This window comes from Nycticebus coucang, chromosome 21 (assembly GCF_027406575.1).
Source record: "Nycticebus coucang isolate mNycCou1 chromosome 21, mNycCou1.pri, whole genome shotgun sequence".
NCBI lineage: Eukaryota > Metazoa > Chordata > Mammalia > Primates > Lorisidae > Nycticebus > Nycticebus coucang.
This window is the reverse complement of record NC_069800.1, coordinates 35767603-35794994: the sequence shown is the minus strand read 5'-3', so window position 1 is coordinate 35794994 and position 27392 is coordinate 35767603. Positions and strand designations below refer to the sequence as shown.

Sequence of the window (27392 nt, the reverse complement as noted above, 5' to 3'; positions counted from 1 at the left end):
ACTACTTAAGCCAAGAAGTATGCAAGATAGGTATCTTCCTATCAGTAGGGGAAAGTGAATATTTAATGTATGCATCAATTTATGAGATTGGGAGGTAAAGGTAAGAACTAGCCAGATCCAAAATTCTATATCAAACACTGATGAATTCAACTCAGCCCTTGATTTTTTTCAGTCCCAAGAGATGATGAAAACAGGGAACCTCTCCAGAATCCTTAAGTACACATTTTCTGGTAAGGGTGGAAGTGCATGGGAGTCAGCAGAAGGTGCAGTCAGTAATTTCTAAATAGTGTGGAGTCAAAGGCCCATGCTGGAGAGAACAAGAGGTAACCTCTCCAACTCTTTTTTTTTTTTTTTTTTGAGACAGAGTCTCAGTATGTCGCCCTCAGAAGAGTTCTGTGGCATCACAGCACACAGCAACCTCAAATTCTTGGGCTTAAGCAATTCTGTTCCCTCAGCCTCTCAAGTAGCTAGGACTACAGGCACCTGCCACAATGCCCAGCTACTTTTTTGTTGTAGTTGTCATTGTTGTTTGACAGGCCTGGGCGGGGTTCAAAACCCCCAGCCCTGGTGTATGTGGCTAGCGCCTTAGCTGCTGAGCTACAGGACAGAGCCCTTCTACAACTCTTTTAAGATCATGGTTTAGGAGATGCACTCCCTCACACAGGACTGTCATTCTGTTCTTCCATGTTTTTATTGGTGACAGCAATGGACAAGAACCATACCAGGCATAGCAGATACCCGTGCCCAGCACCTGGGTGGCCAGGCAGGCCCTGCATGGCCATTGGCACATCTAGCCCCAGCCCGAGATCCATCCTACCCAGGCCATGTTCCTGAATGGGCAGGAGGCCGTCTGTCCAGTTTGTACGTGTGGATCAGTCTGTCTGAGTGCTTGAGCCGCTGCCTGCAGTGCCCCCCCATCCTTGGCACATGGTAGGGGCTGCTGGGAACACAACGTGACATGCCCCGGTGGACCACCAAGCCCCGGTGCTGACCATGGGGCTTAGGGCCAGGGACTGGAGGTGGCAGGAGGTCAGGCACAAAGTTCATTCCCAGGCCACATCCTACAAAAGAACCACCAGTTGTTATCAGAGTGGGCTTCTGACCAGGGAGAGCAAAGCTCTGCTCTCAGGCAGCTCTAGTCTTCCAGGTAAGCTTCTCTGAGATTTAGTTTCCCCATCTGCAAAACTGTGATGCCACTTTCCCTTTCTTCAGGCTGGGAAATTATGACAATCGATGAATGGATTAATGAGTCTATAGATGGCTATTCCAGACTCAAGGACTGCTGTGACCAAACCCAATCCTGGGGGGCAGACGTGGGAGGAAAAGGGGCTGCTTCAACTCCTATTAGCTCACCTGGGCATAGGATGCTGGGCTGGGGAAGGTGCAAGGGGAGGCTGCAGAGGTACCTACCTAAATGGGGTGGCACCGAGAAGTCTTCCATTGGATTATGATTGAAGAATTCTTGGGGTGGGAAGGGCTGGCCGGGGAAAAAAGGGGCATCCTGGGGCAAGGGTGGGAAGAGGGGAGGTGGAGAGGGCTGAGGAAGAGGGTAGGAAAAAGACATGGGAGGGGGCAAAGGAGAGGGTGGGGGTGGGGGCAAGGCCAGCTGCTCCCCAAAGTCGGGGGACTGGAACAGATGATCCATCTCTGGCCAGTCCTCCATCCATGGGTCTAGGAGAGGGATGAATTTTTTAGGCAGGCCTGTGGAGTCAGGCTGCCCTGAGCTCTGGCTATCTACATTTCCAAGGCTCTACTCCCTCCAGTGGGAGAACAGGGAGACCAGGTGGAACACCTGTGCCTTCTACCCAGTCTTCCTCACTCCCTCTTATCTCAGGCCAAGACTAAGGTGTGTTCCTTCTTTCTGCCTCTCAAAACCTACCTTTGGTCTGAATTCATGCTCCCCTCCAGAGCCTTCTCCCTGTGTATGCCCAGTTCCTTTACCTTTAGCTTCTTGCTCTCCCCACAGACCAATAAATAAGCCAAACATAAAGATCTTGTTATTCCCTTCCCCAACTAGTTGTCTTTTCTTTCCAAAGAAAGACAGGCCTGGGGAGTCAAGCTGCCCTGAGCTATTCCACAACAAACATTTTGCTCAATTTCCATTCCCTCCTCAACTGCTGACAGCCTCTTTTAAACCCTACTCTACTCACTCAATGCTTTTCCTATTAAATGTAACCACTTGCTAACAAATTACAAAATGGTTTTCTTCCCAAGTGCCGCATGACATCACTAATGACTTCTGTCTTCTCTGAAAGTGTCTCTGCCCTCATCCCCTTTTATTTCCACCATTTGCCCCTCTTTCCTGCTCACACACATCTAAAGTGTGAGCATTGCTCTGCTTTCTCCTTCATGTTCATGTCCTTGGCTTCCATCTCTCTGCTGGGTACTGGTGACTCCAAATCTACTCCATATTTTCCCAGTACCTCAAATAAATCTGTCCTAACCAAATTCACTAACTCATTCTCCCACACCAAATCAGATCCTGCTTTTGACATCCCTAACTTCTGGAGCTCCAAACTGGAGCCTGAGCCCCCACAAACTAGCCTTAGAACATTTAAGAGTGTCCCTTCCTTGATTGGAGATCAATTCTCTCACCTAACAATCAAAGAAATCAGACCATTATGTAATCAAAGTCCTATTCACCTCTTTGATGCTCCAACTCCTCGCCTCCCCATGCCCCTCACACCCTCTAATGTTGTGACAAACAGCCATCTAACATGACTTATGTCACCAATTTCATAAACACTATTCTGTCAGTACTACATATAGAGCAATTGTGCTAAACAATGGGGCTGAAAGGGGTGAACTGTCCAACAAGTCTTGGGTAAGAAACTTGCTCTTTGGGGACATGATGTAGGAGATAAACAGCCACGGAAACAACCAGCTACGAGGCCCATTTGGTGAGCATGTGGGAACTGGGAGGCTGACAAGGAAACAGATGTTCTGCAGCACAATGTGTTACAGTTGAAATGTTATAGGAACAGTATCTCAAAAGAAGCAGGAAGGGTAGAGCCCTCAGAATGACCCAGACATGAGGCCAGAGGAAAGCTGCACCAAGCCACAGCCAGTCACACTGGGAGGCTGAGGCTAACCAAAGACACCTATGGCATGTTGTCCATGAAGCCCATCCCCATGAAGCTGACCTTCCTGATATTACATTTCTGCTCAACAACCTTCCAGCTGACTGCACTCCACCCCCAACCAATGGGCTTACTTGTTTTTGCCATCCTTGCCTGAAAGGCCCTTCCTCCATTTCTGTCTTTCTGTCCCCCACACCCATGCCTAGCTAGAAGTGCCTCCATTTCTTTCCTGTTCATCTGTTGAGATCTTTTAACAAGCTGCCTTATGTGACCAATGCTTATATAACCTTGTTCACACACAACAAATGATCACATGATTAGACTGTAGAATACTGGAACTCAGACAAGAACATTGCTCCTGGGATCTAACCCTTCTCAGAGGACAAGGGAGAAGCATTAAGGAGCCACAAGTCCTTCAAGAGACCCTTACTTCCCTTGAGTAGCTTTGTCCTGTTCCATTTCTGAGCCCTATGCTCTGCGGGCCCTCTCCTCTCTACCCTCCCCTCCTTGTGATAGGGCTCACCAGGGGGAGAGTTACGCTTGGGCAGCTCCACGCCCCAGGCATCAGCCACATGGGTCAGAAGCAGCTGTGAGAGGTGGCGATGTGCATGTTGGTCCCAGTGGACACCATCCCGATGACGATGCTGTACCGCATGCCGGAAATGAAAGTGGAGGTCTAGGACATCGAAGCAGTGGTCCCCAGCCAGTGTAGCACTGTAGAAGTTCCCTTCAACCACATCCCGCCGCAGAGTGCCTGCCAGAGGCTGAAGCTGAGTGAGAAAGTGAAGAGCCACAGAATAAAGCAGGGTCAGGAAAGAGGGTTACCTATCTACCAGCCAACGTCCCATCTCTTGCTCTGAGGAGCCTCAGTCACTTGCCTCTGGCAGGAGGAAACCCCCAGTGACACGCTCCCCCAGGGGCATCGCCATGTTCCACACCCTCAGGCAGGAGTCTGGCAACACCTGGTCCATGCGCAAAAATACCCGCTCCAGGTTCTCTCGGTAGCTCTCCATTGAGCAGCGGCCGTACCTGTTGGGTACCACACAGGGTGGGCAAGAGTACACGGGTTGACTACCCCCAACCAGTCCTTTCCTTTCCCCTGTCCCAACCTGGACAGATCCCAGAGGCAGGAGTTGATGATCACCAAGTCGGGGGCAGGCCCATATGTCAGCTCCTCCAAGACATTCTCCAGGTACTCAGAGTAAACGCGGGTGAGGAAGTAGAAGCGCACGAGGTGATGGCCAGAACCCGAGCAGAACTGGCGGACCTCACGGTACTGTGTCCCGTTGTGCAGCTCACCCAGCTGGCCCCCAGCCATCAGCTGGTCCTGTTCAAAGCTCAGCTCCCCCTACCCGGCCCCCACCAAGCCAGTCAGATCCATGCCAGGGAGGAGGACCCTGCCAGGCCAGGGTCTGCCCCCGCCCACCAATGGCATGGCTGCCAAGTTTCCCTCACCTTGGCTTTCAGCTGGGAAGCTGTGAGGAGAGTGTCTTTCTGGAGCAGAAGCACCAGGTCCTTGTACACAGCCCGCTGGACTATGGGGAGATGGAAATCCCAAAGGTGTATCAGACTTCAACCCACCCCAGATGCTCCCAAGTCCAGGCCTCCCATCTTCCCAGGGATAGGCTCCCCAACACTAGCTCTGTAGAGTGTTGACGGAGAAACAGAAGAAAAGATGAGGTTAAAAAGTCCTGGCACTGTCACTTTCTGTGTGTCTCCCTGCTAGCAGCATATGGAGACCCAAGATCATCTGGCAAGAGTGAAGTCGGCCAAGTCACCGGGAGTCATACAACATAAGTTATGGCCCTCATGAGGGAAATTATGAAGGACTGTGAGGGAGAGAGAGGCTGAGCGAGAATGGGCTAACAAGTCCACAGGTTACATTAGTACGCCTGTGGCAGATGTGGGGGTAAATGAAAAAGAAGATAAAGTCTACTGGACTAAGACAGGCAGACAGGAGGTCTGAAATGGAGACACAAGATCCAGACATAGATCATAGATCAGGCTGCAAGGCGTGGGATTGGGAAGCGTCATCGTAGAGGGGGCACTCACTGGAGTCCCCCAAGATGACCACGAATTTGTTGTGTAGCAGCTGCTGGACTTCTGAGGCCTGGAAGTGGACCATGGCGCTTCGCAGCGGGTGGCGCGGCTCGTCGTTTTCCAGACAGAAGACCATGCCGCCACTGACAACGACCGGCTGCAGGGACAGGACACTAAGCCGCGCGAGGGCGCGGACTCAGAGAATGTCGGCCCCAGGGCCCGCCCCGAAACAAATAAGACCTGCGCCAGCCCCTCCTGGACTGCTCAGGGCTACAGGGAAAAGGTGGGGAATCTGTGGTGGCGCCAGCCCTGGTCACATGAGGACCAGCAGCAGGGGTCGCCTGGCTAGCCGGCCTCCGGAACGATGAAGCGCTTCCCGCGCGGCGCCGCCCAGCGCCCCGCCACGTGCCCGCCACTGCCTCGCGCATGCGCGCGCCCGCTCGCGCCAATTACCTAGTCTGGGGCTCCGCGCCGTTCACCCACGACCAGGGCAGGCTCGCGCAACGTGCGCCTCGCCCGCAGCGGGTTCCTGGCGCAGCCTCATGTTCCCGCGCCCGGGGAGGCCAGTCGGTTCTGCAAAGCCCCCTCCCCTCCCGTGCGTCCCCGGTAGCCGTCGGTGCGCAGCCCGGCGCCCAGCACTCTCCATGCGTGCGTCGCGGTGTACCCGACGGCGCCTCAGGCCTCGGTGCCTCAGGCGCGACGCTCACAGTTTCCACTTCCGGTCACCCATGTCCCGCCCTGAGCAACTCCCAACGCCCAGTGGTGCAAGAAAAAGAGGGGATGGCCGCCGGGGAAGGCAGGAGCCCGAGCCTGGCCCACTTGAGGGGGCGCGAATCCTAGGTGTGGGCGGGGGGCGAGGCAGCAGCCAAATGCGACTGCCCACAGTAGTGATGGCCGCGGAGGCGGCCTCGCCACGTGACCCGGATGGGCGGAAGCGGAAGTGCCGGCCCGGAGCCAGTGCTAGGTGGGTGCCGCCGCCTGCACCAGCCATGGACTGCTACACGGCGAACTGGAACCCGCTCGGGGACTCTGCCTTTTACCGGTGAGTCGTCCGGCCCTCCCGCTCATGTCCGGGCTTACCCTGCTCGCCCGCCGGCTCGAGTCTGCGGGCGGAGCTGGCGGCACTCTTCCCCGTCACTACTGGCGTTTGAGTGCGCTCCTGCGCTGACTTTCCCGGAGCGTCTGCCACTTAACGCACAGCCGCCTGTGGCCCAAGGAGCCGGCCTTCTCCTGCTTCCCCTTCCCCAAACTGGGGCAAGCACGACGGTTATCCCGAAACCCAGGTCTTTGGGCCTCCGGAAGGATGCTCAGAGAGAGGTCGCCCGTGAGCGCTCAGTCTCCTGCCGGAAAGTGCTGCTGAAGTCAGACCACAGGGGCGCTTCGAGGGGGGCGGGATCGCACGACGGGCCGGGTAACAGTACTGACCAGGGCTGAGAGAATGGGGCAAATCATTGAGCACCCCTGTCTTGAGGCACCATTTAATTGGAGTCGGACAGTCCTAAACCACGGGTGTTTCTTGAGCGTAGACGTATCACATTATTGCCCGGATTGGTATTTTTAAGTAACTTACCTACTTCTGTTAACAAACCCACAATGGGGGTTTATGTTGCTGATTGTACAGAATGCTAATTATTGAGACAACGACGATTATTAAGGAGAAAAGAATGTATTTCAGAAGACGTGTTAACTGGGAGGAGGAGGCACAGACTATCTCAAATCTACTTTCGCATGATCAGGGTTTTTTTATGAAGGTGAAAATGAATGATGCATAAGGGGAGTGAATATCATTACATGTTTGGTAGGAGTGTAGGGCATGCAAGTGCAGTGAGGAATCACGCTAGTATATACATCCCATGAACAAAAAATGATGGGTGATCGCTTCTTGGCTAAGATCAAGTGTAAAAAATGGTGGGTAAATCCACTGCCCCCAACCCAGCACTCATTTTTTGAAGTATTAACTTATATACTACAGATAGTCCCTGGGTTATGAAAAAGATAGGTTTTATAGATGTGTTCTTAAGTTCCATTTCTATGTAAGTTGGAACAAGTAAATTTACCTATTACCTGTAGTAGCCTCCATTAGTAAGTGGGAGTTATACATCAGTTGGTTCTTTGTAACTTGGAGACTTAGTGTAATAGCCCTCATTTGTAACTGCAAATGTTTGTAACTCTAGGGGACTTCCTGTACTTTGATAATACATGTTGCCTAACCAGGCTTGTTAAATCAGAGTACTGAGGATAATAGCTTTCCTACTACAGCGCTGCTGTTTATTATTTGAAGTCTAAGCTTTGTTGAGAAGACTGATAAATGGGCATAGTGGCTTCCAGCCTGAAATCCTAGCACTCTTGGAGGTCAAGGTGGGAGGATCCCTTAAGGTCAGGAGTTTGAGACCAGCCTGAACAAGAGGGAGGCCCCCCCATCTCTGGTAAAAATAGAAAAATTATCTGGGCATGGTGGCAGGCACCTGTAGTCCCAAGTATTCGGAAGGCTGAGACAGGAAGATTGGTTGAATCCAGGAGTTTGAAGTTTCTGTGAGGCAGGCTGACACCATGGCTCTCTAGCCTAGGCAACCAGAGTGGAAATGCTTTAAGAACAGGTACTTAATTTTTTCCGTATGTGTACATAGCCGTATGCATAGTCAGGACCTAAATACATGTTTAAGTAAGTGGATGAATGATGAACATGCGGCAGACGTTGCATTTTGAGCCCTTTGGGCAAGACAGGATTCTTTGCATTGAAAGTAGCATTCTGGAGCACTCAGTGTGGAAAGGCAGGAAAAGAAATCATGACCAATTCTTATGGGGCTCTAGAAGTCAAGCCATTTTTTTATCGTAAAAGTACAGTTTGGGCTAATCTGACTAATTAATTTAACGCAGCCCTTTGGTTGTACCTGTGTTGACCATTAAGCTAGACATGGTCCCTGCCTGACTTCATAGAGCTTAGCAGGCAAGTCAGTTGACAATCACTCAGTATTTGATCATAATCAGTATGTGGGAATGTACAGGAGCATATAACTTAAGAGAGCATATAGTGGATTGGAGGGGGAGGGTCAGAGCTAGAGAAGACTTTTCGAGAGAAATAATATCCCTGGATGAGTTAGGCGCAAGAAGTGGGATGAAGAAGAGAATGTAAAAAAGTCCCAAGGCAGGAAGGACCGAGGCACTTCCAGTGACCTAAAGAGAGCCAGTGTGGCTGCAATGCCATACACAGCAGGGCCAGGACAGATGAGGCTGATGCAGGAACTTGTAGACCACCTTTATTGGAAGGAAAATGGGAAGCCTAAATTAAAGGGTCTTAAAAGATTTATGTGTTTGGTTTTGCAGGGGGTGTGAGGTTGTGTGTATGTGTTTTAAATTCCTTCTGGAGGCAACCAGGGGAACAAATTGGAAGGGGCAAGCAAGAAGAATGGAAGCAAGGGAGACTGGTTAGGAGCCCTATTGCAATAGACCAGGGAGAAGTCGGGGGTGGTGAGTACAGAGGTGGTAATGGAGAGGTGGGGAGAAGGGACCAGTCTGAGAGATTTAGAAGATAACACAGAAGGAGTTTGTAATGATTGCACCTTGTAGGGAGGAGGAAGAGCAAGGACTTAAGGATGACTTGGGTTTTTGGCATAAACCACGAGAAAGGAAGAGTGGAAGAGTTTGGGGTAAAAGAGAGCGAGCATGGTTTGAATACATTGAGTTTCAAGTATTTTAGAAACATCCTTATGGTAAAAGATGTGGCTCAGCGGGTAGGGCGCCGGACCCATATACCGAGGGTGGCGGGTTCAAACCTGGCCCCGGCCAAAACTGCAACAAAAAAATAGCCGGGCATTGTGGCGGGCACCAGTAGTCCCAGCTACTTGGGAGGCTGAGGTAGGAGAATCGCCTAGGAGTTGGAGGTTGCTGTGAGCTGTGTGATGCCATAAGCACTCTACCAAGGGCGATAAGGTGAGACTCTGTCTCTACAAAAAAATAAAAAAAGGAGGTAAAGATATATTATATATTCCGGAAATCATTTTTAGAAGGGAGGATGACTTAAGTAGTTGTGTTTTTTTGTTTTGTTTTGCTTTTTTGCATATGTAAACATGAACGCAAAATTATGGTTAAATATACATAATATAACATTTACAATCTTAACTATTTTTGAGTGTACTTCTTAGTAGTATTAAGTATATGCACTTTGTTCTGCACCAGTCTCTAGAACATTTTCATCTTCCAAACTAAAATTCTATAAAGGAATTGATAGAAGGGTGCATACACACGAAAATCCCCTGAAATTCTATACTCATTGAACAATAACTCCCCATTTTCCTCTCCCCCCAGCCCATGACAACTACCGTTCTCTTTTCTGTTGTCTCTATGAATTTGACTACTATAGATACTTCATATAAGTGGAATTATACAGTATTTGTTTATTTGTGACTGGCTATTTTATTTAGTGTAAATAAATATCTTCAAGGTTCATTTTGTAAATGTGTCAGAATGTCCTGAATAACATTCCATTGTGTATATATATACACACAAATGTATATATGCATATATATACACATATATACACCACATTTTGCTTATCCATTCATCCATCAGTGTATAATTGGGTTGCTGTCCCCCCTTGGCTATTGTGAATAGTGCTGCTATGAACATGGATGTACAAATATCTTTTTACTATTATCTGTACTCTGCTTTTACTTAGTTTGGGTTTATACTTAGAAGTGAAATTGGTAGATCAGATCATATGGTAATTCTATGTTGAATTTTTGAGAAATTGTTGTGCTGTTTTCCATAGCAGCTGCTGTACCATTTTACATTCCTATTCCTGGCAACAATGCTCAGGAGTTTTTTTGTTGTTGAGATAGGATGGACTTTTTAGGGCTTGGGGATTTTGGAATTACAGAGTTATTCCCCGAGGTAAGACCTGACTTGCTTCTTCCTCCCCAGACGTCTGATACCCCGGTCTGGACTGGCTGGAGATCACCTGTTTCACACAAGAGCTTATCACCCTAATGGACTGTGCTTCTTTAGTAGTTCAGCTACATTGCCACAGGGATTTCTTCATTGTTTTCCACAGGGAACTGGAATTGAAGCTACCAGAACTATTAGGTTTAATGATTTCCAGGTACTAGAATCCAGGGTCCATTTACTGCTGCTGAGAGTTCCATTTCCGGGGCCTAGGAGCGGAGAAAAGATGTAGCTGGCTTTCCTCACTGAGGGTGTGGCCTGTCCTCAGAGTCCTTGCTCTTAGGCTTTTCCAGAGGCCAGCCTTCACTCTCTCTGTCCATACCTTGTGCTACCCATCCTACCCTCCAGCCACAGCTTAAGTCACCTCACTGTCCTTGAGAACTGTACTTTATGTTGAGGACTTCAAGAGGTGGTGGATGCATTGCTGTTTTTCACTCCCTGGTCCTTACTTCTGTACCAACCGTCAGGGGCTTACTGTACTTGGCTTTGCTTCTTCACTGACTGGTCTGTGTAGCTCCCAGCATGCTGCCATATTTTATTTTTATTTTTATTTTTTTGAGACAAGAGTCTCAGTTTGTCGCCCTCGGTAGAGTGCCATGGTGTCACAGCTCATAGCAACATCACACTCTTGGGCTTAAGTCCCAAGTTGCTGGGACTACAGGCATCCGCCACAATGCCTGGCTAAATGCTGGGCCATATTACTCATTAGTTGTTTGATTGGAGGTTTTGACCCACAGCCTTCTAGGCACCTTAGCTCTTGCCATTTTCCAGAGCAACTTCAGGGGCCACCTGGATTCCTGGTTTCTTAACCTCTACTTGAGTGATTTTATCCACCATAGTCACCCTCTCCCTGCATCTCACCCCATTCTCTTCTCATCAGAGCTGCTGTACTTCTGAAATGTTAAATTCAAATACCCCCTCTTTGGCCACAAGCCCTTGGCCACATGCCTCCTGATACACCTGTTCTTTAGCCTCACAGGGATCCCTATCCATGCAGCCTTCTGTTCTTTTTGTGTCCACACGTAGAACCCCCTTCTGTAGAGGTTTCCCTCCCTGTCTAGCTTGGAATACAGCCTTGGGCAGTCACTTTAGTTCCTTTCTTGCTTTTTCCCTATCAATCTGTTCCTTTGTCCTTCAGTTACACCCACCCAGTGCAGAACCACCTCCCAGTGCATCAGCATCCCACCATCTCTGCACCTCTACCTAGGCTGCTAAGCACTGTCTTGAGGGTCACACAACAGACAGGGGCTGCTATAAATCCATAACTACCAGCTTCAACTGGGCCCTCACGGTCCTGTTACGGGAGTCAGTCTACACTCTCACTGCAAGGGTAGCACTTCTAAAAAATTAAATGAAGATGCAACTGGGAACAGTTATAATATTTTGGAATTACTGAATATTGAAGTCTCCTTGCCCCCTCCTTCCAATAGCTGATGTCATTTCATGCTTCCTAAAGAACCAAAGTCATTGCATGGGTGGGCCTTGGCTTCCCCCAGCAACCTGCCTGCTGTCTTCCATGATCCACTGAGGAGATGTGCCCCTGTGTAGCCGTGTCTCTGTCTCCCTGCTTTCTCAGGAATCTCCATACCTCCCTTCAGCCATAGCGTTTCTCCAGCTGTTGTCTAGAATCCCCTGTATCGAGACCACTTGAGAGCTGGGTAAGATGGCAGGTGCCTATAGTCCTAGCTGCTCAGGAGGCTGAGGTGGGAGGATGGCTTGAGCTCAGAAGTTGCAGGCCAGCCTGGGCGACATAGTAAGATCCTCTCTCTCAAAATATTTTTTTAAAAGACACCTGAGGCCAGGCACAGTGTCTCATGCCTGTAATCTTAGCACTCTGGGAGGCTGAAGTGGGTGGATTGCTGGAGTTCAGGAGTTCAAGACCAGCCTGAGCAAGGCCAAGACCCTGTCTGTACTGAAAATAGAAAAATTAGCTTGTTGTCACGGTGGTCACCTGTAGTCACAGCTACTCAGGAGGCTGAGGCAAGAGGATCACTTGAGCCCTAGAGTTTGAGGTTGTTGTGAGCTATGACACCACAGCACTCTACCCAGGGCAATAGGGTGAGACTCTATCTCAAAAAGTAAATAAATAGGGTGGTGCCTGTGGCTCAGTGGGTAGGGTGTTGGCCCTATATACCAAGGGTGGCTGGTTCAAACCTGGCCCTGGCAAAACTGCAACAAAAAATAGCTGGGTGTTGTGGCGGGTGCCGTGATCCCAGCTACTTGGGAGTCTGAGGCAAGAGAATCGCCTAAGCCCAAGAGCTGGAGGTTGCTATGAGCTGTGATGCCATGGCACTCTACCGAGGGCGACAAAGTGACACTCTGTCTCTTAAAAAAAAAAAAAAAAAAAAGTAAATAGGCTGGGCACAGTGAGTTACACCTGTAATCGTAGCACTCCGGGAGGCTGAGCTGAGTGGATTGCCTAAGCTCATGAGTTCGAGACCAGCCTGAGCCAGAGCCAGAGCCAGAGCCAGAGCGAGACCTTATCTCTAAAAAAACAGCCAGGCGTTGTGTCAGGTGTCTGTAGTCCAGCTACTTGGGAGGTGGAGGCAAAAGAATCGCTTAAGCTCAAGAGTTTGAGATTGGGCGGCACTTGTGGCTCAGTCGGTAAGGTGCAGGCCCCATATGCCAAGGGTGGCGGGTTCAAACCTGGCCCCGGCCGAACTGCAAAAAAAAAAAATAGCTGGGTGTTGTGGCAGGCACCTGTAGTCCCAGCTACTTGGGAGGCTGAGGCAAGAGAATCGCTTAAGCCCAGGAGTTGGAGGTTGCTGTGAGCTATGTGATGCCACGGCACTCTACCTAGGGCCATAAAGTGAAACTCTGTCTCTACAAAAAAAAAAAAAAAAAAGAGTTTGAGATTGCAGTGAGCTGTGATTCCACAGTACTCTATTGAGGGCAACAAAGTGAGACTCTGTCTCAAAAAAAAAATAAAAAATAAATACATAAATAAAAGTAAAAGATCACCTGAGATGCTGGCAACCTAAAAAAATTTAGACTGCACATTATTTTTCACTATCCACACCCTTCAGTGTTTCCTATCAGTTTTCAGTTATACTCAAATCTCCATCCTAGCAAAAGAATGAACTTCCTTATCCCACAGATCCCTCCTCCTCACCCCATCTTTCTTTTCCCTCCCCTACCCACCCAAAGTCTGAAGACCTCCATCTATACTTACTTCCATTTTCTCTTTTCCCACTGACCACTTAACTCTGGTCTGATCTCACTGTTTTCAATGACATTCGGTCACTGCAGTGGGCGTACCTCAGGCCTCGTAAGAACTTGACTCCCTAGAGCATTGGCCAGAGCCGATGCATAGTTACGGGGAAGTAGAAAGCAATCCTCCTGAGCACACATTGGGCACAAATGAGCCATAGCTGATGGGCCAGGTACATGGCCTCGCCACCAAGTGGGAGTGGCAGTATGAGCAGACCTGGAGCATGCATTGTCTATGGAGAAAGCCACAGGAAGGTGGACGATGATTTGGTCTAACACACAATCAAGGTATTGTGTGTTCTGGGGACATGGGGCTGAGCACCACATGCTTTTCTCAAACTCACACTGCTAACTGACCATGCAACACCTGGAAACCTCCCTTTCTACCTACACTGATCTTAGTAGCACCTACACTGATCTTACTCGCACCTGCTACTAAGGAAGCTTCATGTCCAACTCGCTGCAAAGCATGTATTGAAGGGTCAATTTGGAGCTGACAGACAATAAATTGATAACTGGCACTCCACAGTATTATCCAGAGCAGCCTTGACCTTGGGAGGCTGCCAAGATGTTTTTACAGGGTTTTCAAGCAGAGAAAGGTGAGCCTTGTGAGAGACAGGAAGGCAAGCTGTACCCACTGCTAAGAGACGCTTAGAATGATTCGGGAGTCCAAAATTGTCAGTTTCATCTTGGTCTAACCAGATATCCCCCCTTCCAAGTTCCAGGATCCCATTTATACTCTAATTAGTACCTAATTTTCATATGAGAAATGGCATATTGGTGAATTCAGCTGTTGTAATTCAACAACCCACCCAATTGTATATTTGATTTTCAGCAATAGCTATGTGGCCACAAGAAATAAGCTTCTTTTAGAGCTATTACAGAAACTTTCTGTTTCTCAGACACGTAACTTGAACTGAAAGGTCCATTACCTGAGTTTGTCGTTTTCTTTTACATATGTTCAAGCGCATTCAAAATAATCAATCCTACAGTCTGGTCTTCATAATTATCATTACTGACATATAGTACAATATAGAAGTCACTCCCAAAGCATGTTTCAGTTGGTACTTCATCACAGTAAACTGCAGGCTTGATTACTGGTGAGGCCACAGCATACAGTGGGTGACTAGCATCCCTTTTGAACTGGCAAAAAGCTCAACACCAAAGCAATTCCCAGATCCCATCTTTAGGGGTATAACCTGGGACCATTCCCTGTACCAAGTCCATGTCAGCCTAAGTTCAGTCAGGAGATTAAACTAAGTTGAATACAAAGAATTATCGAACTGTGATAAAAGTATAAGATATAAGAAAATTTTATATGATAGCTTTGGGTTATGGAACAGTACCTAGGGAAAGACAAAATTGGAAAGGGGTGGGCCTCTGGAGTGCAGACTGTGATGGAAAAAATATATTTGCAGCCCACTGGATAGCAGAGAAGTTGATAGCAGGTTTGCTGAGTCCAGGCTAGCGTACAGTATCAGGCAAGAGAGAAGTGCCCCCTGGAGTGCAGGGGGAGGGGGACATAGGCAAGCTGTAACTATTGGCCCAGATGTTGGGCGTGCAACATGAGTGGGGGTGCTTGTGCAGATAAGAAGCCTGTAACACACAGGGTCCATATGGCAAGCCACACCCAGTGGCTGGGTGTACAGGTGTGCAGAGAGTCAATAGAAACACTGGGGCACAGGCACGGTACAGCAATAACCAGACATCTTGTGCCTGCGAGGAAATGGGGACTTGGTGTGAGCAGAAAGCCTGGAGTGCATTGTCTGTCTAGAGAGCCTGAGAAGGTGATCTGGACAGGGCTGTGAGGTTACTGAGGAACTGCGCCTTCTGGTTGCATGACGGGCAGAGCACCACTAGATGCTCTCACATCCTCACTGCAGGCTGGCTGGCAGCCACCACTAGAAGCTGCGGGTTGGGAGCTGGGGGAGGCGTTCTGATACCTCTAGCGCCCTCTACTGAGAAAGTTTAACATGCTTACTATTAAAGGAGAAGCACTTAAAGGAATACTGGTCATAGGCTGGGCACTGTGGCTCATTCTTGTAATGCTAGCACTCTGGGAGGCCGGAGCGTGAGGGAGAATCCCTTGAGTTCAGGAATTTGACTCTACCTTGAACAAAAGTGAGACCCCTCGTCTCTACTAAAAATAGAAAAAGTAGCCAGGTATGGTGGCAGGTACCTGTAGTCTCAGCTACTTGGAAGGAGTTTGAGGTTTCTGTGAGCGAGGCTGACACCACAGCACTCTAGCCTGGGTGACAGAGTGAGACTCTTTCTCAAAAAAAAAAAAAAAAAAAAAAGTAATGACCATAGTCATAGAACATGTGTTGGAGGGTGGATTTGAAGCTAAGAGGCAATAAATTGATAATTGGCATGCTAGGTCTGTATCGGTATCAATTTCCTCATCAAATTCTATTTTACTCAATGATTTTAGTTGCAACATGTCAAAGGAAGTGCATATGGGTTGTAAAGAATTCAAGTAATGTGAACGTATACAGCAGTTTTTAGAAATTGACAAGTTGGTTCTAGACCACTGCAATAAAGAGAGCCACACACATTTTTTTTGTTTCCCAGTGCATATAAAAGTTCTGTTTGCATTGTACTAGTCTATTAAGTGGGTGATAGCATTGTATCTAAAAAAACCATTTATCTTAATTAAAAAATTAATTTATTGCTTAAAAAAGACAACAATGAAGTCTGCCACATCAATTGACTTTTCCTTTTGTGAAAGATTTCTGTGTAGCATGCAATGGTACTTGATGGTATTTTACCCACAGTTGAACTTTTTTCAAAATTGGAGTCAGTCCTCTCAAACTAGGCTGCTGCTCTTATCAACTAAGGTTATGTAATATTCTAAACCCTTTGTTGTCATTTCAGCAACATGTTTGAAACATGTTCATAACACCTTCACCAGGACTAGATTCTATCTCAAGAAACCACTTTCTTTGCTCATCCATAAAATCTAACTCCTTATCCATTCAGGTTTTATCATCAAACTGCAGCAATTCAGTCACATCTTTTAGCTTCACTCCTTTTTCTTTAATTTTTTTTTTTTTAATTGAGAGAGAGTCTCACTTTGTCACCCTTGGTAGAGTGCGGTGACATCAGGCTCACAGCAACCTCAAACTCTTAGGCTTAAGCGATTCCCTTACCTCAGCCTCCTGAGTAGCTGGGGCTGCAGGCACCCACCACATTTTTATTTTTAGGCAGAGTCTCACTCAGTCGCCCTGGGGTTGGCATCAGCCTCCTGAGTAGCTGGGACTACAGGCACCCACCACATTTTTTTTTTTTAGGCAGAGTCTCACTCAGTCGCCACTGCTTGGCATCATAGCTCACAGCAACCTCAAACTCTTAAGCTCAAGTGATCCTCTTGTCTCAGCCTCCAAGTAGCTGGGATTATAGGCACCCACCACATGCTGGACTAGTTTTACTATTTTTAATGGGGACAGGGTCACACTCTTGCTCAGGGGTCTCACTCTTGCTCAGGCTGGTCTCTTATCTCCTGAGCTCAAGGGGTCTCCCTACCTTGGCCTCTAGAGTGCTAGGATTACCATTTTGAGCCACCACACCCCACTCTGAAGTGTTGTTTGTATTGATATGCAAAAGAGCCCTTTATAAGTTCTTTGTATTAACCCTTTGTTACAAATCTCACAAGTATCTTCTCATAGTGGTCACTTGGCTTTTATATTATGTAGTCATTCTTAATGTACAGATTTTTAAATTTTTTGCAATCTGTAAGTCTTTTCCTTGATAATTTCTGTGTTTTGTCATACTCTGACTTTTCCATATCTCAATATTATAAAAGTATTAGCCTATATTTTTCCAATTTTTTTATGTTTTAAATATCGTCACATAAAATATTATGATATAGTCCGTGACTGCTTTTGTTTTAGTTTTCTATTCTTTGTTTTGTTATTTTGGTTTTTCTCTTTTTTAGGCAGAGTCTCACTATGTCACCCTCTGTAGGACTGCGTGATGTTACAGCTTATAGCAACCTCAAACTCTTGGGCTGAAGCAATTCTCTTGCCTTGGCCTCCCAAGTAGATGGGACTACAACACCTGGCTATTTTTTGGTTGTAGTTGGTCTGGGCTGGGTTCAAACCCGCCAGCTCCAGTGTATGTAGCTGGCACCCTAGCCACTGAGCTATAGATGCCAAGCCTATTTTCATTTTAAAAAATTGATTAAGGTAAAACAGGATAGAAAAATAAAATTTAAAAATTGAAACCTTTTGTATTTTTAAGAAAGTTATTCCTTTTTCACTTGTCTCAAAAACATTTTTGTCTTTTTGATAGTTTGTCTTCCTACCTTTTTTTTTAGTGGGTTTTTAAAAAAAACGTTACTGTTTAGTAAATAACTGGAAATGTGATTTAAAAAAAAAATCAAAGGCTTATTTCCATCTCTGCCACCATTCAACTGATTGCACCCGTTATCTGCAAGGAATTGTTCTTGACCAGTTCTTATAAATCTTCCCAGAGTTTCTTTTTCCAAATAGAAGCAAATATGAATGTGTGGGGCGGCGCCTGTGGCTCAAGGAGTAGGGCACCAGTCCCATATGCCGGAGGTGGCAGGTTCAAACCTAGCCCCGGCCAAAAAAAAAATATATATATATATATATGAATGTGTGTTATTTTTACCCCTTTTTGTATAGAAAGATACAGAAATCCTTTAATTTTTATTTAGATCCATTTAGTCTTTCTCTCGCCATTCCTTCTTTCCTTCTTCCCTCCTTTCCTCCTTTCCTCCCCCCTTCCTTCCTCTTTCTCTCTTTTCCTCTCTCCTCATAATCTTAAGTGTTTTTGATGTCTGACTCTGTCACCCAGGCCTTACTGCAGTGGTACTATCATAACTCAACTTTCAACTCCTGAGCTCAAGCAGTCTTCACAGGTAGCTGGGACTATATGCCAGGGCAACTTGCCTGGCTATTTTGTTTATTTGTTTGTTTGTTTCTTCTTAGAGATGGGGTCTCATGGTATTGCCCAGGCTAATCTTGAGCTCCTGGTCTGAAATGATCCTCCCGCCCCCGTCTCCTGTGTCACTGGGATTACATACAGGCTGAACTACTTGTTGGCTTTTTGGTTTTTTTCTTTGTGACTTTTGGCTTTTATATCATGATCATGCTTAGAAATTGTTTTTACTTTGAGATTATAAAAATTTCTAAGTTATTTTTCCTGATAAGGCTTTGCTTTTTTAATACTTAAATCTTGAATTCCAAAATATTTTATTGTTGGGCGGTGCCTGTGGCTCAAGGAGTAGGGCGCCGGTCCCACATGCCGGAGGTGGCGGATTCAAACCTAGCCACGGCCAAAAAAAGAAAAAGAAAATATTTTATTGTTGATTGTATTGATTAAGTCATGAAACAGCATTTATTGTGGTTCTTCCCATATGGCTCATTGTCAAATTCACGTGTCAATTTATACCTATTTGAAATGCCATCTTTATTATATGCCCAATTCCAAGGTTTTTTTCTGGACTCTATTCTCTTCTATTGTTCTATTTGCCTATTTGTGTGTCCAAACAATAGTTTTAATTAGATTTAGTTTATATAGTGTGCATGATATTTGGTATGTATCTGTTCTCATATTTTCAAAGTATTCTAAGTATTTTACAGTATTTTCTCTTCCAGATGATGTTTTCCCCTCTAAATAAACTTTAGAATCAGTTTTTATATCCTCCTCCCCCCAAAATTGGAGGGGGTTTTTATTAGAATTCCTGTGTATTTATAGGTCACTTTGGATGTTTCTCCAGGTCTTCTGAATCCTTGAGGAAACTTTGATTTGATTTTGTAAAATCTTTCATTGATTTATTCTTGCATATTTTATAGTTTTATTGTGGTCATGATTAGGATCTTTTAAAAGTTATATTTCTTTTTTTTTTTGAGACAGAGTCTCTCTATGTCACCATTGGCTAGAGTGCTGCGGCATCACAGCCCACAGCAACCTCAAGCTCTTGGGCTCAAGTGATTCTCTTGCCTCAGCCTCCTGAGTAGCTGGGACTACAGGCACCTGCCACAACACCCGGCTATTTTTTTAGACGAGGTCTCACTCTGGTTCCGGCTGGTTTCAAACCTGTGAGCTCAAGCAATTCACCAGCCTTGGCCTCCCAAGTGAAAGTTATATTTCTAATTGATTCTTGCTGTGGTATTTCTTGGCACAGAAGATAGATGGATTTTTGTTCCTATCCTTCTGAGCTCTCTAATAAGACTGCTTTGGATTTTCTAAGTAGACAATCACATCATTTACAAATAGGAATCTTGCTCCTCCAAAATGTAACATCTCTTGATTTTTTTAAAAGTTATTTTGAGTAGAATCCCAAGAAGGATGTGAAATGGTAGATAATGGTGGGTATCTTTCTGACCATTAATGGGAAGGTCCCTAAAATGATACTCGCTGAAAAGTCTTCCTTAAACACTATCTTCTCTTGGCATCCTAGAATAGTAACCACTCTTTCTCTGTCCCTTTTGCTGTCCCCTTTTCCACACCTTGAGTGCCAAATGCTGACATGTCCCAAGTTCCCAACTCCAGCTTCACATGCAGCATATACTTGGTGATCCACACACATGTCAGCTTGCAGCTGTCTTGGGCCTGCTTATGATTTGGTTACCTCCTGTAATTCAGGTACTTAACAGGTTAACATCTCCAGGACTCTGGCCAGCACCGTCTCACTGAAAAGCTCCTCTTGTATTTCTTTCAGGCACTGCTAACTCAGTACTGAGTTCATCATCAGTAAGCATTGAGCTGTACCCCTGGGTAAAGGCTACAACTTAATTCATTTTTAAGAACCAAAAATAGGAGAAAGGCTCCCTTCCCTAAGAGACCCTCAGAGAAGGTCTTATTTCCTGCCCAAGCCAGTCACCCACCCTAGTTCTGTCTCAGTTTGTACCTATCTAAGGAGCCTATCTAAGCCTGCCTATCTAAGGATCTCTTGCCATTCTTGGACACTTGCCCCCTAGAACCACATCCTTCCCTGACAACACCTTCTGCTCTTTCACCTGCTGTCCCTAGAAGTGCATGTGGTCAGTTCACCCAGCTGTTTCTAGTCATCACTCCCCTTTCTGCGTCAGGTGGGTGGGCTCCTTTCCTGCCCTGTGGAGGGCACGTTGTAGGGTTTAGGGATTTCTCTGGGCTCATTCCTTCTGGGTGGAAGGTCATGAGGAGGCTGATCGCTGCCTGTCTCTGTGTGGACAGGAAATATGAGCTGTACAGCATGGACTGGGACCTGAAGGAGGAACTCAGGGATTGCCTGGTGGCTGCTGCACCTTATGGGGGCCCTATTGGTATGTGACCCCTTCAACACTATATGTTGTGAGGCCCTGGGATGAATGCAAGGTCAATTCCTGGAAACCTTTCTGTCAGGTTCTTGCCACCACTCCCCCACCCTTACTGACTCTGCTGAGGTGATTTTAGTTTTGGCTTTTATGAGGCCTGCTTCACACAGCATGGGTCTGCAGAGCTAGGACAGGTTTCTTCTCAAACTGCAGCACTGCTGAGGAGCCCCTGGCGGAAGGAGAAAGCTGCCAGTGTGCGGCCAGTGCTCGATATATACTCTGCTTCTGGCATGCCTCTGGCCAGCCTGCTGGTGAGCACCCCAACTGTCCCTGGGGCTAGGGGCTGGACAGGGCTTCTTTTCTCGAGGACAGCCTTGGGAACTTCTCTCTCCTCTACAGTGGAAGAGTGGGCCCGTGGTGTCCCTGGGCTGGTCAGCTGAAGAAGAACTGCTCTGTGTGCAGGAAGATGGTGCAGTGCTGGTTTATGGGCTGCACGGTGACTTCCGGAGACACTTCAGCATGGGCAATGTAGGGGCCTTGGGACTGGAGGAGGGGGATTGAGTTTATGACTTGGTGGCTCCTTCAACCCATGGCTCTTCTCCCCAGGAGGTTCTCCAGAACCGGGTTTTAGATGCCCGGATCTTTCACACTGAGTTTGGCTCTGGGGTGGCTATCCTAACAGGCGCCCACCGCTTTACCCTCAGTGCCAATGTGAGTGACCTCAAACTTCGCCGGATGCCAGAAGTGCCAGGTAAGACCTGACAATCGTGTGATAGCCTTTAGCACCCACAGATTTGTCTCTAGATTAAGACCAATAAGAGCAGAAGCTTTGGGGGCTGGTCATCCTGAGTTTGATCCCTTCCGGGTCACAGGTCTGCAAAGTGCACCTTCTTGCTGGACCACATTATGCCAGGACCGAGTAGCACATATTCTTCTGGCCGTTGGGCCTGATCTTTACCTCCTGGACCACGCAACCTGCTCTGCAGTGGTGAGGGCCCTGGGTGGGAATGAAATGGAAGAGTTGGAGAAGGCAATGGGAAGACTCTGATAAGTCACTATATCTGGTGTCCTCCCCGGTTCTGCCCCAGACACCCCCTGGCCTGGCCCCGGGAGTGAGCACCTTCCTGCAGATGGCTGTCTCTTTCACCTACCGACACCTGGCACTCTTTACAGACACAGGCTATATCTGGATGGGGACGGCATCACTCAAGGTGTGATCCTGGGACAACACAGAGGAACTATGTTGGGGGTTGGGGAGGGGCTTTTCAGTCAGACTGGTGACTTCTGGGACAGAGCCGTGACATTCTCCATACTGTTTCAGGAGAAGCTGTGTGAGTTCAATTGCAATATCCGGGCACCTCCAAAGCAGATGGTCTGGTGAGGATGGGTTTGCTATGCTGGGGTGGGGATGGGACATAGCTTATTTCTTGTGATGCCTTGATTTACCCTATCTACTGGCAAAGCCAGTGGAGGTTGACATGCTCTGGCTAGCCTGCTGGTGAGCACCCTGACTTTGAGCACATACTTAAAGAAAGCCATCATCCTCTGGGATGGCCTAGTGGTAGAAGGACAGTGGAAATGAGTCAGCATGTGGTCAGAGTCATAAATGTGTACAGGCCCATCCTATGACATCCTAGGCATGTAAGCACAACAATGTGAGAGACATGGCTGTGGGCCTGGTGTCCTGTGTGTATCGCAGACGTGTGTGTTGTGCTGCTCACAGGTGCAGCCGTCCTCGCAGCAAGGAGAAGGCTGTTGTGGTGGCCTGGGAGAGGAGGCTAATGGTGGTGGGCAATGCACTCGAGAGCATCCAGTATCCTTGGAGGGCTGCCTGTGTGGGGTGGGAAGTCAATGGGGGGTCCCTTGCCCCACCCCATCTCTGAGTGTTCTTGGAAACCTTAAATAAGCTCAGGTTTGTGTTGGATGAGGACTCCTACCTGGTGCCTGAGCTTGATGGGGTCCGCATCTTCTCCCGTAGCACTCATGAATTCTTGCATGAGGTTCCAGGTGAGGTACCACATAACACAGGGCAGGGGCTCCTCTGCACCCCACCTGCCCTGAGCTAGAGCCCCAGAGCAGGATCAGGGTGTTGAGGAAGGCCTGAGGGTAGCCCTGCTCCTTCCCTACTTACCAATTCCTCCCCCCAGCGGCCAGTGAGGAGATCTTCAAAATTGCCTCAATGGCCCCTGGAGCGCTGCTGTTGGAAGCCCAGAAGGAGTATGAGGTAAAGCCAGGGGCTTCTCCCTGTGCCCCAGGATGCTCCCTATTCCCCTACACTTTCTGGACATATCAGGTGATACCTGTCAAGAAAGGTGTCCAGGCAGGACACTGTTCTGGGCTGGGGAGGGCCAGCTCAGCTAGACTGAGGGACATGATATCCTCCACGTGGAGATAAAGGGCAGGGTGCCCCCACTATCCTCAGTCAGGCACAAGTCGAGTTACTATTGGGACGTCTCAAGGACCCCACAGGCAATTGTGGACTGATGTGGGATGATGTCCTTGGCACCTCAGGTGGATCCAGTGGGCTCCAGGAGTTTGGGATCTGGGCTGTGCAGCCCTCCCCACCCCAAACCAGCCTATTTGAACCACAGCCCATAGCAGCTAGGGGCCAGATGTAGGGGTATCTTCTGTCATGACAAAATGACACTTTGTCATGATACTCTGTTCTTGGGCTCCTCCCTGCTAGAAAGAGAGCCAGAAGGCAGATGAGTACCTGCGGGAGATCCAGGAGCTGGGGCAGCTGACCCAGGCCGTGCAACAGTGCATCGAGGCTGCGGGACATGAGCACCAGCCAGACATGCAGAAGAGTTTGCTGAGGGTTGGCCTGGAGGGCAGGGCTGGGCAGGGTGGGCAGGTGCTGGGATGGACAGCTGAGGAAGCTCTGTTGCCCTCTGGCTCTTCTTAGGCAGCCTCCTTTGGAAAGTGTTTCCTCGACAGATTTCCACCTGATAGCTTTGTGCGCATGTGTCAGGACCTGCGTGTGCTCAATGCTGTTCGGGACTATCACATTGGAATCCCCCTCACCTACAGCCAGTATCCTCCTGCACGCTGGAAGGGTACTCCCAGTCGGGGTGGGGGGCAGGGGCTGCAGATGCAGTCTGCAGGTCCTTGGCAAACAGGGCTGGATCCTTAACCATGGAAAATAACAGATATAAGCAGCTCACCATCCAGGTGTTGCTGGACAGGTACAGTCAGCCCATAGGTGCTGTCAGGAGGGCTTTGATGGGCAGATAATGTAGTCTTTGGTGGGGTTTTATGGCCACTGCTCTTAACTCATCTCTTTGTAATTGGGGGCCTGAGGCACAGGCTGGAGCCACTCTACCCCCTCTTTTTATGAGACCTCACTCCTTATACCTTTTGTCTCCCTTGCCTGCCAGGCTTGTGTTGCGGAGGCTTTACCCCCTGGCCATCCAGATATGCGAGTACCTGCGCCTTCCTGAAGTCCAGGGTGTCAGCAGGATCCTGGCACACTGGGCCTGCTATAAGGCAAGGATCTGGGATGGGATCCAATGGCATTTAGGGGACTCCAGGCCCTTGTGAGGTAGAGGAAATAGGGAGTGTATGCTGAAGGAGTGGTCCTGTGGGGGTGAGGGGTATGAATGACATTGAGATGTATGCGACACTCTCCTTCTTCACAGGTGCAACAGAAGGATGTGTCAGATGAGGATGTTGCTCGAGCCATTAACCAGAAGCTGGGAGACACACCTGGCGTGTCTTACTCCGATATTGCTGCGCGGGCCTATGGCTGTGGCCGTACGGAGCTGGCCATCAAGGTGTGTGCATACAGCCCTTCCCAGGTACTCTGAAGTGGGTGTTTGAAGCTCCCATGCCAGCTCTTTCCTCTTGTGCCTGCCTTCCCATCCTGCAGTTGCTGGAGTACGAGCCACGTTCAGGGGAGCAGGTACCACTTCTCCTAAAGATGAAAAGAAGTAAACTGGCATTGAGCAAGGCCATTGAGAGTGGGGACACTGACCTGGGTGAGCAGGGTGTGGACAAGCATAAGGCTGGTCCCTCTAGGCTGAGCAGGGGGCTGGGCTAGAGTCCCCATTACACCTTACTGTTCCACAGTGTTCACAGTGTTGCTGCACCTGAAGAATGAGCTGAACCGAGGAGATTTTTTCATGACCCTTCGGAACCAGCCCATGGCTCTGAGCTTGTACCGACAGGTGTGTGCGGCAGGCAGGCTTGGGGATGGAGTCTCCTGAGCCTTCGAGTTGACCTCGCTAACTGATTGCCTGCCCGTGGCTCTAGTTCTGTAAGCATCAGGAGCTAGAGACGCTGAAGGACCTTTACAATCAGGATGACAATCACCAGGAGTTGGGCAGCTTCCACATTCGAGCCAGCTACGCTGCAGAAGAGGTCTGAGGTTCATGGGGTGGGTGGGGCACGTGGGCTGGTTCTGTTGGTCTGATCCCTTCTCCCAGAATCTAGGCCTCCATGTTTAGTGCACACCCATCTGATCCTAACTGTTGCAAGAAAATCTGAGAAGACATGAAGCTGGTATGGGGGTTGGTCTCAGAGGAGCCAGCCATCCGACTAGGACACCAAAGCAGTGCACTGAGTGGGCAGGGCTGACCCTGGTGCCCCTGGACACAGTGACAAGGAGAAGATCATAGCCTACCTGAGGGGCAGTGTGAAGGTTCTGTGTGCTGAGTGTTCAGGCCTCCCTTCTCATCTCTGTAGCATATCGAGGGGCGAGTAGCAGCACTGCAAACAGCTGCCGATGCCTTCTATAAGGCCAAGAATGAGTTTGCAGCCAAGGTTTGGCACACTCTTTTCTGAGAGCCTCCTTTCCCCCAGTGCTGGTCTTACCTCCTTGTCCCTCATCTCTGACCACTGGCTCATCTCGGTCCCCAGGCCACAGAGGATCAAATGCGGCTCCTACGGCTACAGCGGCGCCTAGAAGATGAGCTAGGGGGCAGGTTCCTAGATCTGTCTCTACATGACACAGTCACTACCCTCATTCTCGGTGGTCACAACAAGCGCGCAGAGCAACTGGCACGTGACTTCCGCATCCCTGACAAAAGGTAGGTGAGAGCCGCAGGCGGGTCCCTGGACTACCTACCTCTCCTGCAACACTTCCAAGCCCAATTTTCCACAGGCTCTGGTGGCTGAAGCTGACTGCCTTGGCAGATCTGGAAGACTGGGAGGAGCTAGAGAAGTTTTCCAAGAGCAAGAAATCACCCATTGGCTATCTGGTGAGGCAGGAATCCACCCTCTAGCCCGTTTCAGTGAGGGTAGTCCTGGGGAAGGGATCAAGCAGGGAGACAGGATAGCCCATTTATGAATCTGTTTAGCTGTTCCATTCAGTGAGTGAGTGCCTGCTATGTATGTACATTCCCAGACAGACACCATCCACGGTGTTGGGTACACTGTAGGATGGGCCCAAGTCTGCCTATAGATGTTGAGAGGAGGGAGAATGGGTTGCTTTCTCCAAGGAGGGCCACAGGGGACAGACACCATGTGCCTGAGGGAAAGTCATGTTTGAGTCAGGGGTGGAGGGGGATAGGGAGGGCACATCTATGAGGCAGTAGAGGTATTGAGGGGCTTTGTTTTCTGTGGCAGGCGGTTATTTCACAGGTAGGAGTGAAGGGCGGGTTTGATGATGGCAGCCACAGGAGAAAACACGGGACCTGTAGGGAGCAGGAAACACCTGTTGTTAGGGGTAATGGAGTGGAAGCATGGCAGTATTTGGTCTCAAGGCTCTAGAAGAAGGGCTGGTGTAGTGGTTCATGCCTGTAATCCTAGCATTCTGGGGCCAAGGTGGGTTGATTGAGTTCAGGAGTTCAAGACCAGCCTGAGCAAAAGCAAGACTCTGTCCTTACTAAAAATAGAAAAACTAGCTGGGCATTATGGCAGGCGCCTATAATCCCAGCTACTTGGAGGCCGACATGAAAAGATCTCTTGAGCCCAAGAGTTTATGGTTGCTGTGAGTTAGAAGGCCATGGCACTCTACCCAGGGTGACAAAGTAAGATTATGTCTCCAAAAAAAAAAAAAAAGCTCTAGCAGAGCTTTGGTTTCAGGTTGTTTCTCCCTTAAGTTGAGAAACAGTTGAGATCACAACTGTCCGTGCGTGGGAGTGGGAGGATTATACATACTGATAGGTGTATAAAATATGTATGAATGATGTATCCATTGGGCTTTCACTTTTTTTTTTTCTTTTTTATTGTTGGGGATTCATTGAGGGTACAATAAGCCAGGTTACACTGATTGCAATTGTTAGGTAAAGTCCCTCTTGCAATCATGTCTTGTTTTGTGGGCTTTCACTCTTAAGAGAGAGGACAGGAGGACTGTGCTTTATCTTCTCCCTCCATCTTCTCCTTTTCCTGCTAAGCCTTTTGTGGAGATCTCCATGAAACAACACAACAAATACGAGGCCAAGAAGTATGCTTCCCGAGTGGGTCCTGAGCAGAAAGTCAAAGCTTTGCTTCTTGTTGGGTGCGTTGAGGTGGGCCCTGTGGGTGCTGCGTGGCTGAGCCAGTGGGCTGATGAGAGGCTGGCTTTGTGCCCTCAGGCAGCTCTGGCTGACACCATCTCTTCTTCTGCTCAAAACACAGGGATTTGGCTCAGGCTGCAGATGTGGCTATCGAGCACCGGAATGAGGCTGAACTAAACCTCGTGTTGTCCCATTGTACTGGAGCCACAGATGGGGCCACGGCTGACAAGATTCAGCGGGCCAGAGCACAAGCCCAGAAGAAGTAAGGACAGTCTACCCTGCCTCTCTCTCCAGCAAGGAGCTCTTCCTTCAGCCCATGGGCCTGGCAGAAGGGTCAGTGTTCTCCCAGATCCTCCCATAGAGCAAAGCTGAAAAGCTGGTGGAAAGCAAGGAGTCTGGCTGTAAATAAATTTGAAACACTT

General features: G+C 48.4%; 2 protein-coding genes across 5 annotated transcripts; one reads left to right on the top strand and one right to left on the bottom strand.

The window, feature by feature from the left end:
* Window positions 1-672: 672 nt before the first annotated feature.
* On the bottom strand, window positions 673-6444 carry PCED1A (PC-esterase domain containing 1A). 3 transcript variants are annotated; one of them, XM_053574035.1, is made up of 8 exons: window positions 6201-6444; window positions 5133-5277; window positions 4536-4615; window positions 4190-4428; window positions 3959-4109; window positions 3604-3850; window positions 1411-1671; window positions 673-1061 (listed from the first exon to the last, which is right to left on the bottom strand). In XM_053574035.1, the coding sequence occupies exons 2-8, from the start codon at window positions 5254-5256 to the stop codon at window positions 814-816; spliced, it is 1350 nt and encodes a 449-aa protein (XP_053430010.1). In that variant the 5' UTR covers window positions 5257-5277; window positions 6201-6444; the 3' UTR covers window positions 673-813. The 3 variants fall into 3 exon arrangements, with proteins under 3 accessions (XP_053430010.1, XP_053430011.1, XP_053430012.1); XM_053574036.1 differs by lacking the exon at window positions 6201-6444 and adding an exon at window positions 5574-6040; XM_053574037.1 differs by lacking the exon at window positions 6201-6444 and adding an exon at window positions 5574-5797 and having other exon boundaries at window positions 5133-5293.
* On the top strand, window positions 6024-27392 carry VPS16 (VPS16 core subunit of CORVET and HOPS complexes). 2 transcript variants are annotated; one of them, XM_053574034.1, is made up of 24 exons: window positions 6024-6162; window positions 20454-20542; window positions 20747-20844; window positions 20933-21061; window positions 21140-21284; window positions 21406-21521; window positions 21622-21744; window positions 21855-21910; window positions 22257-22346; window positions 22446-22540; window positions 22681-22757; window positions 23220-23351; window positions 23439-23566; window positions 23683-23718; window positions 23911-24019; window positions 24172-24306; window positions 24402-24510; window positions 24602-24699; window positions 24785-24892; window positions 25217-25294; window positions 25391-25560; window positions 25635-25731; window positions 26869-26931; window positions 27092-27392. In XM_053574034.1, exons 1-24 carry the CDS (start codon window positions 6110-6112, stop codon window positions 27134-27136), a joined length of 2379 nt encoding a protein of 792 aa, XP_053430009.1. In that variant the 5' UTR covers window positions 6024-6109; the 3' UTR covers window positions 27137-27392. The 2 variants fall into 2 exon arrangements, with proteins under 2 accessions (XP_053430009.1, XP_053430008.1); XM_053574033.1 differs by having other exon boundaries at window positions 26869-26972.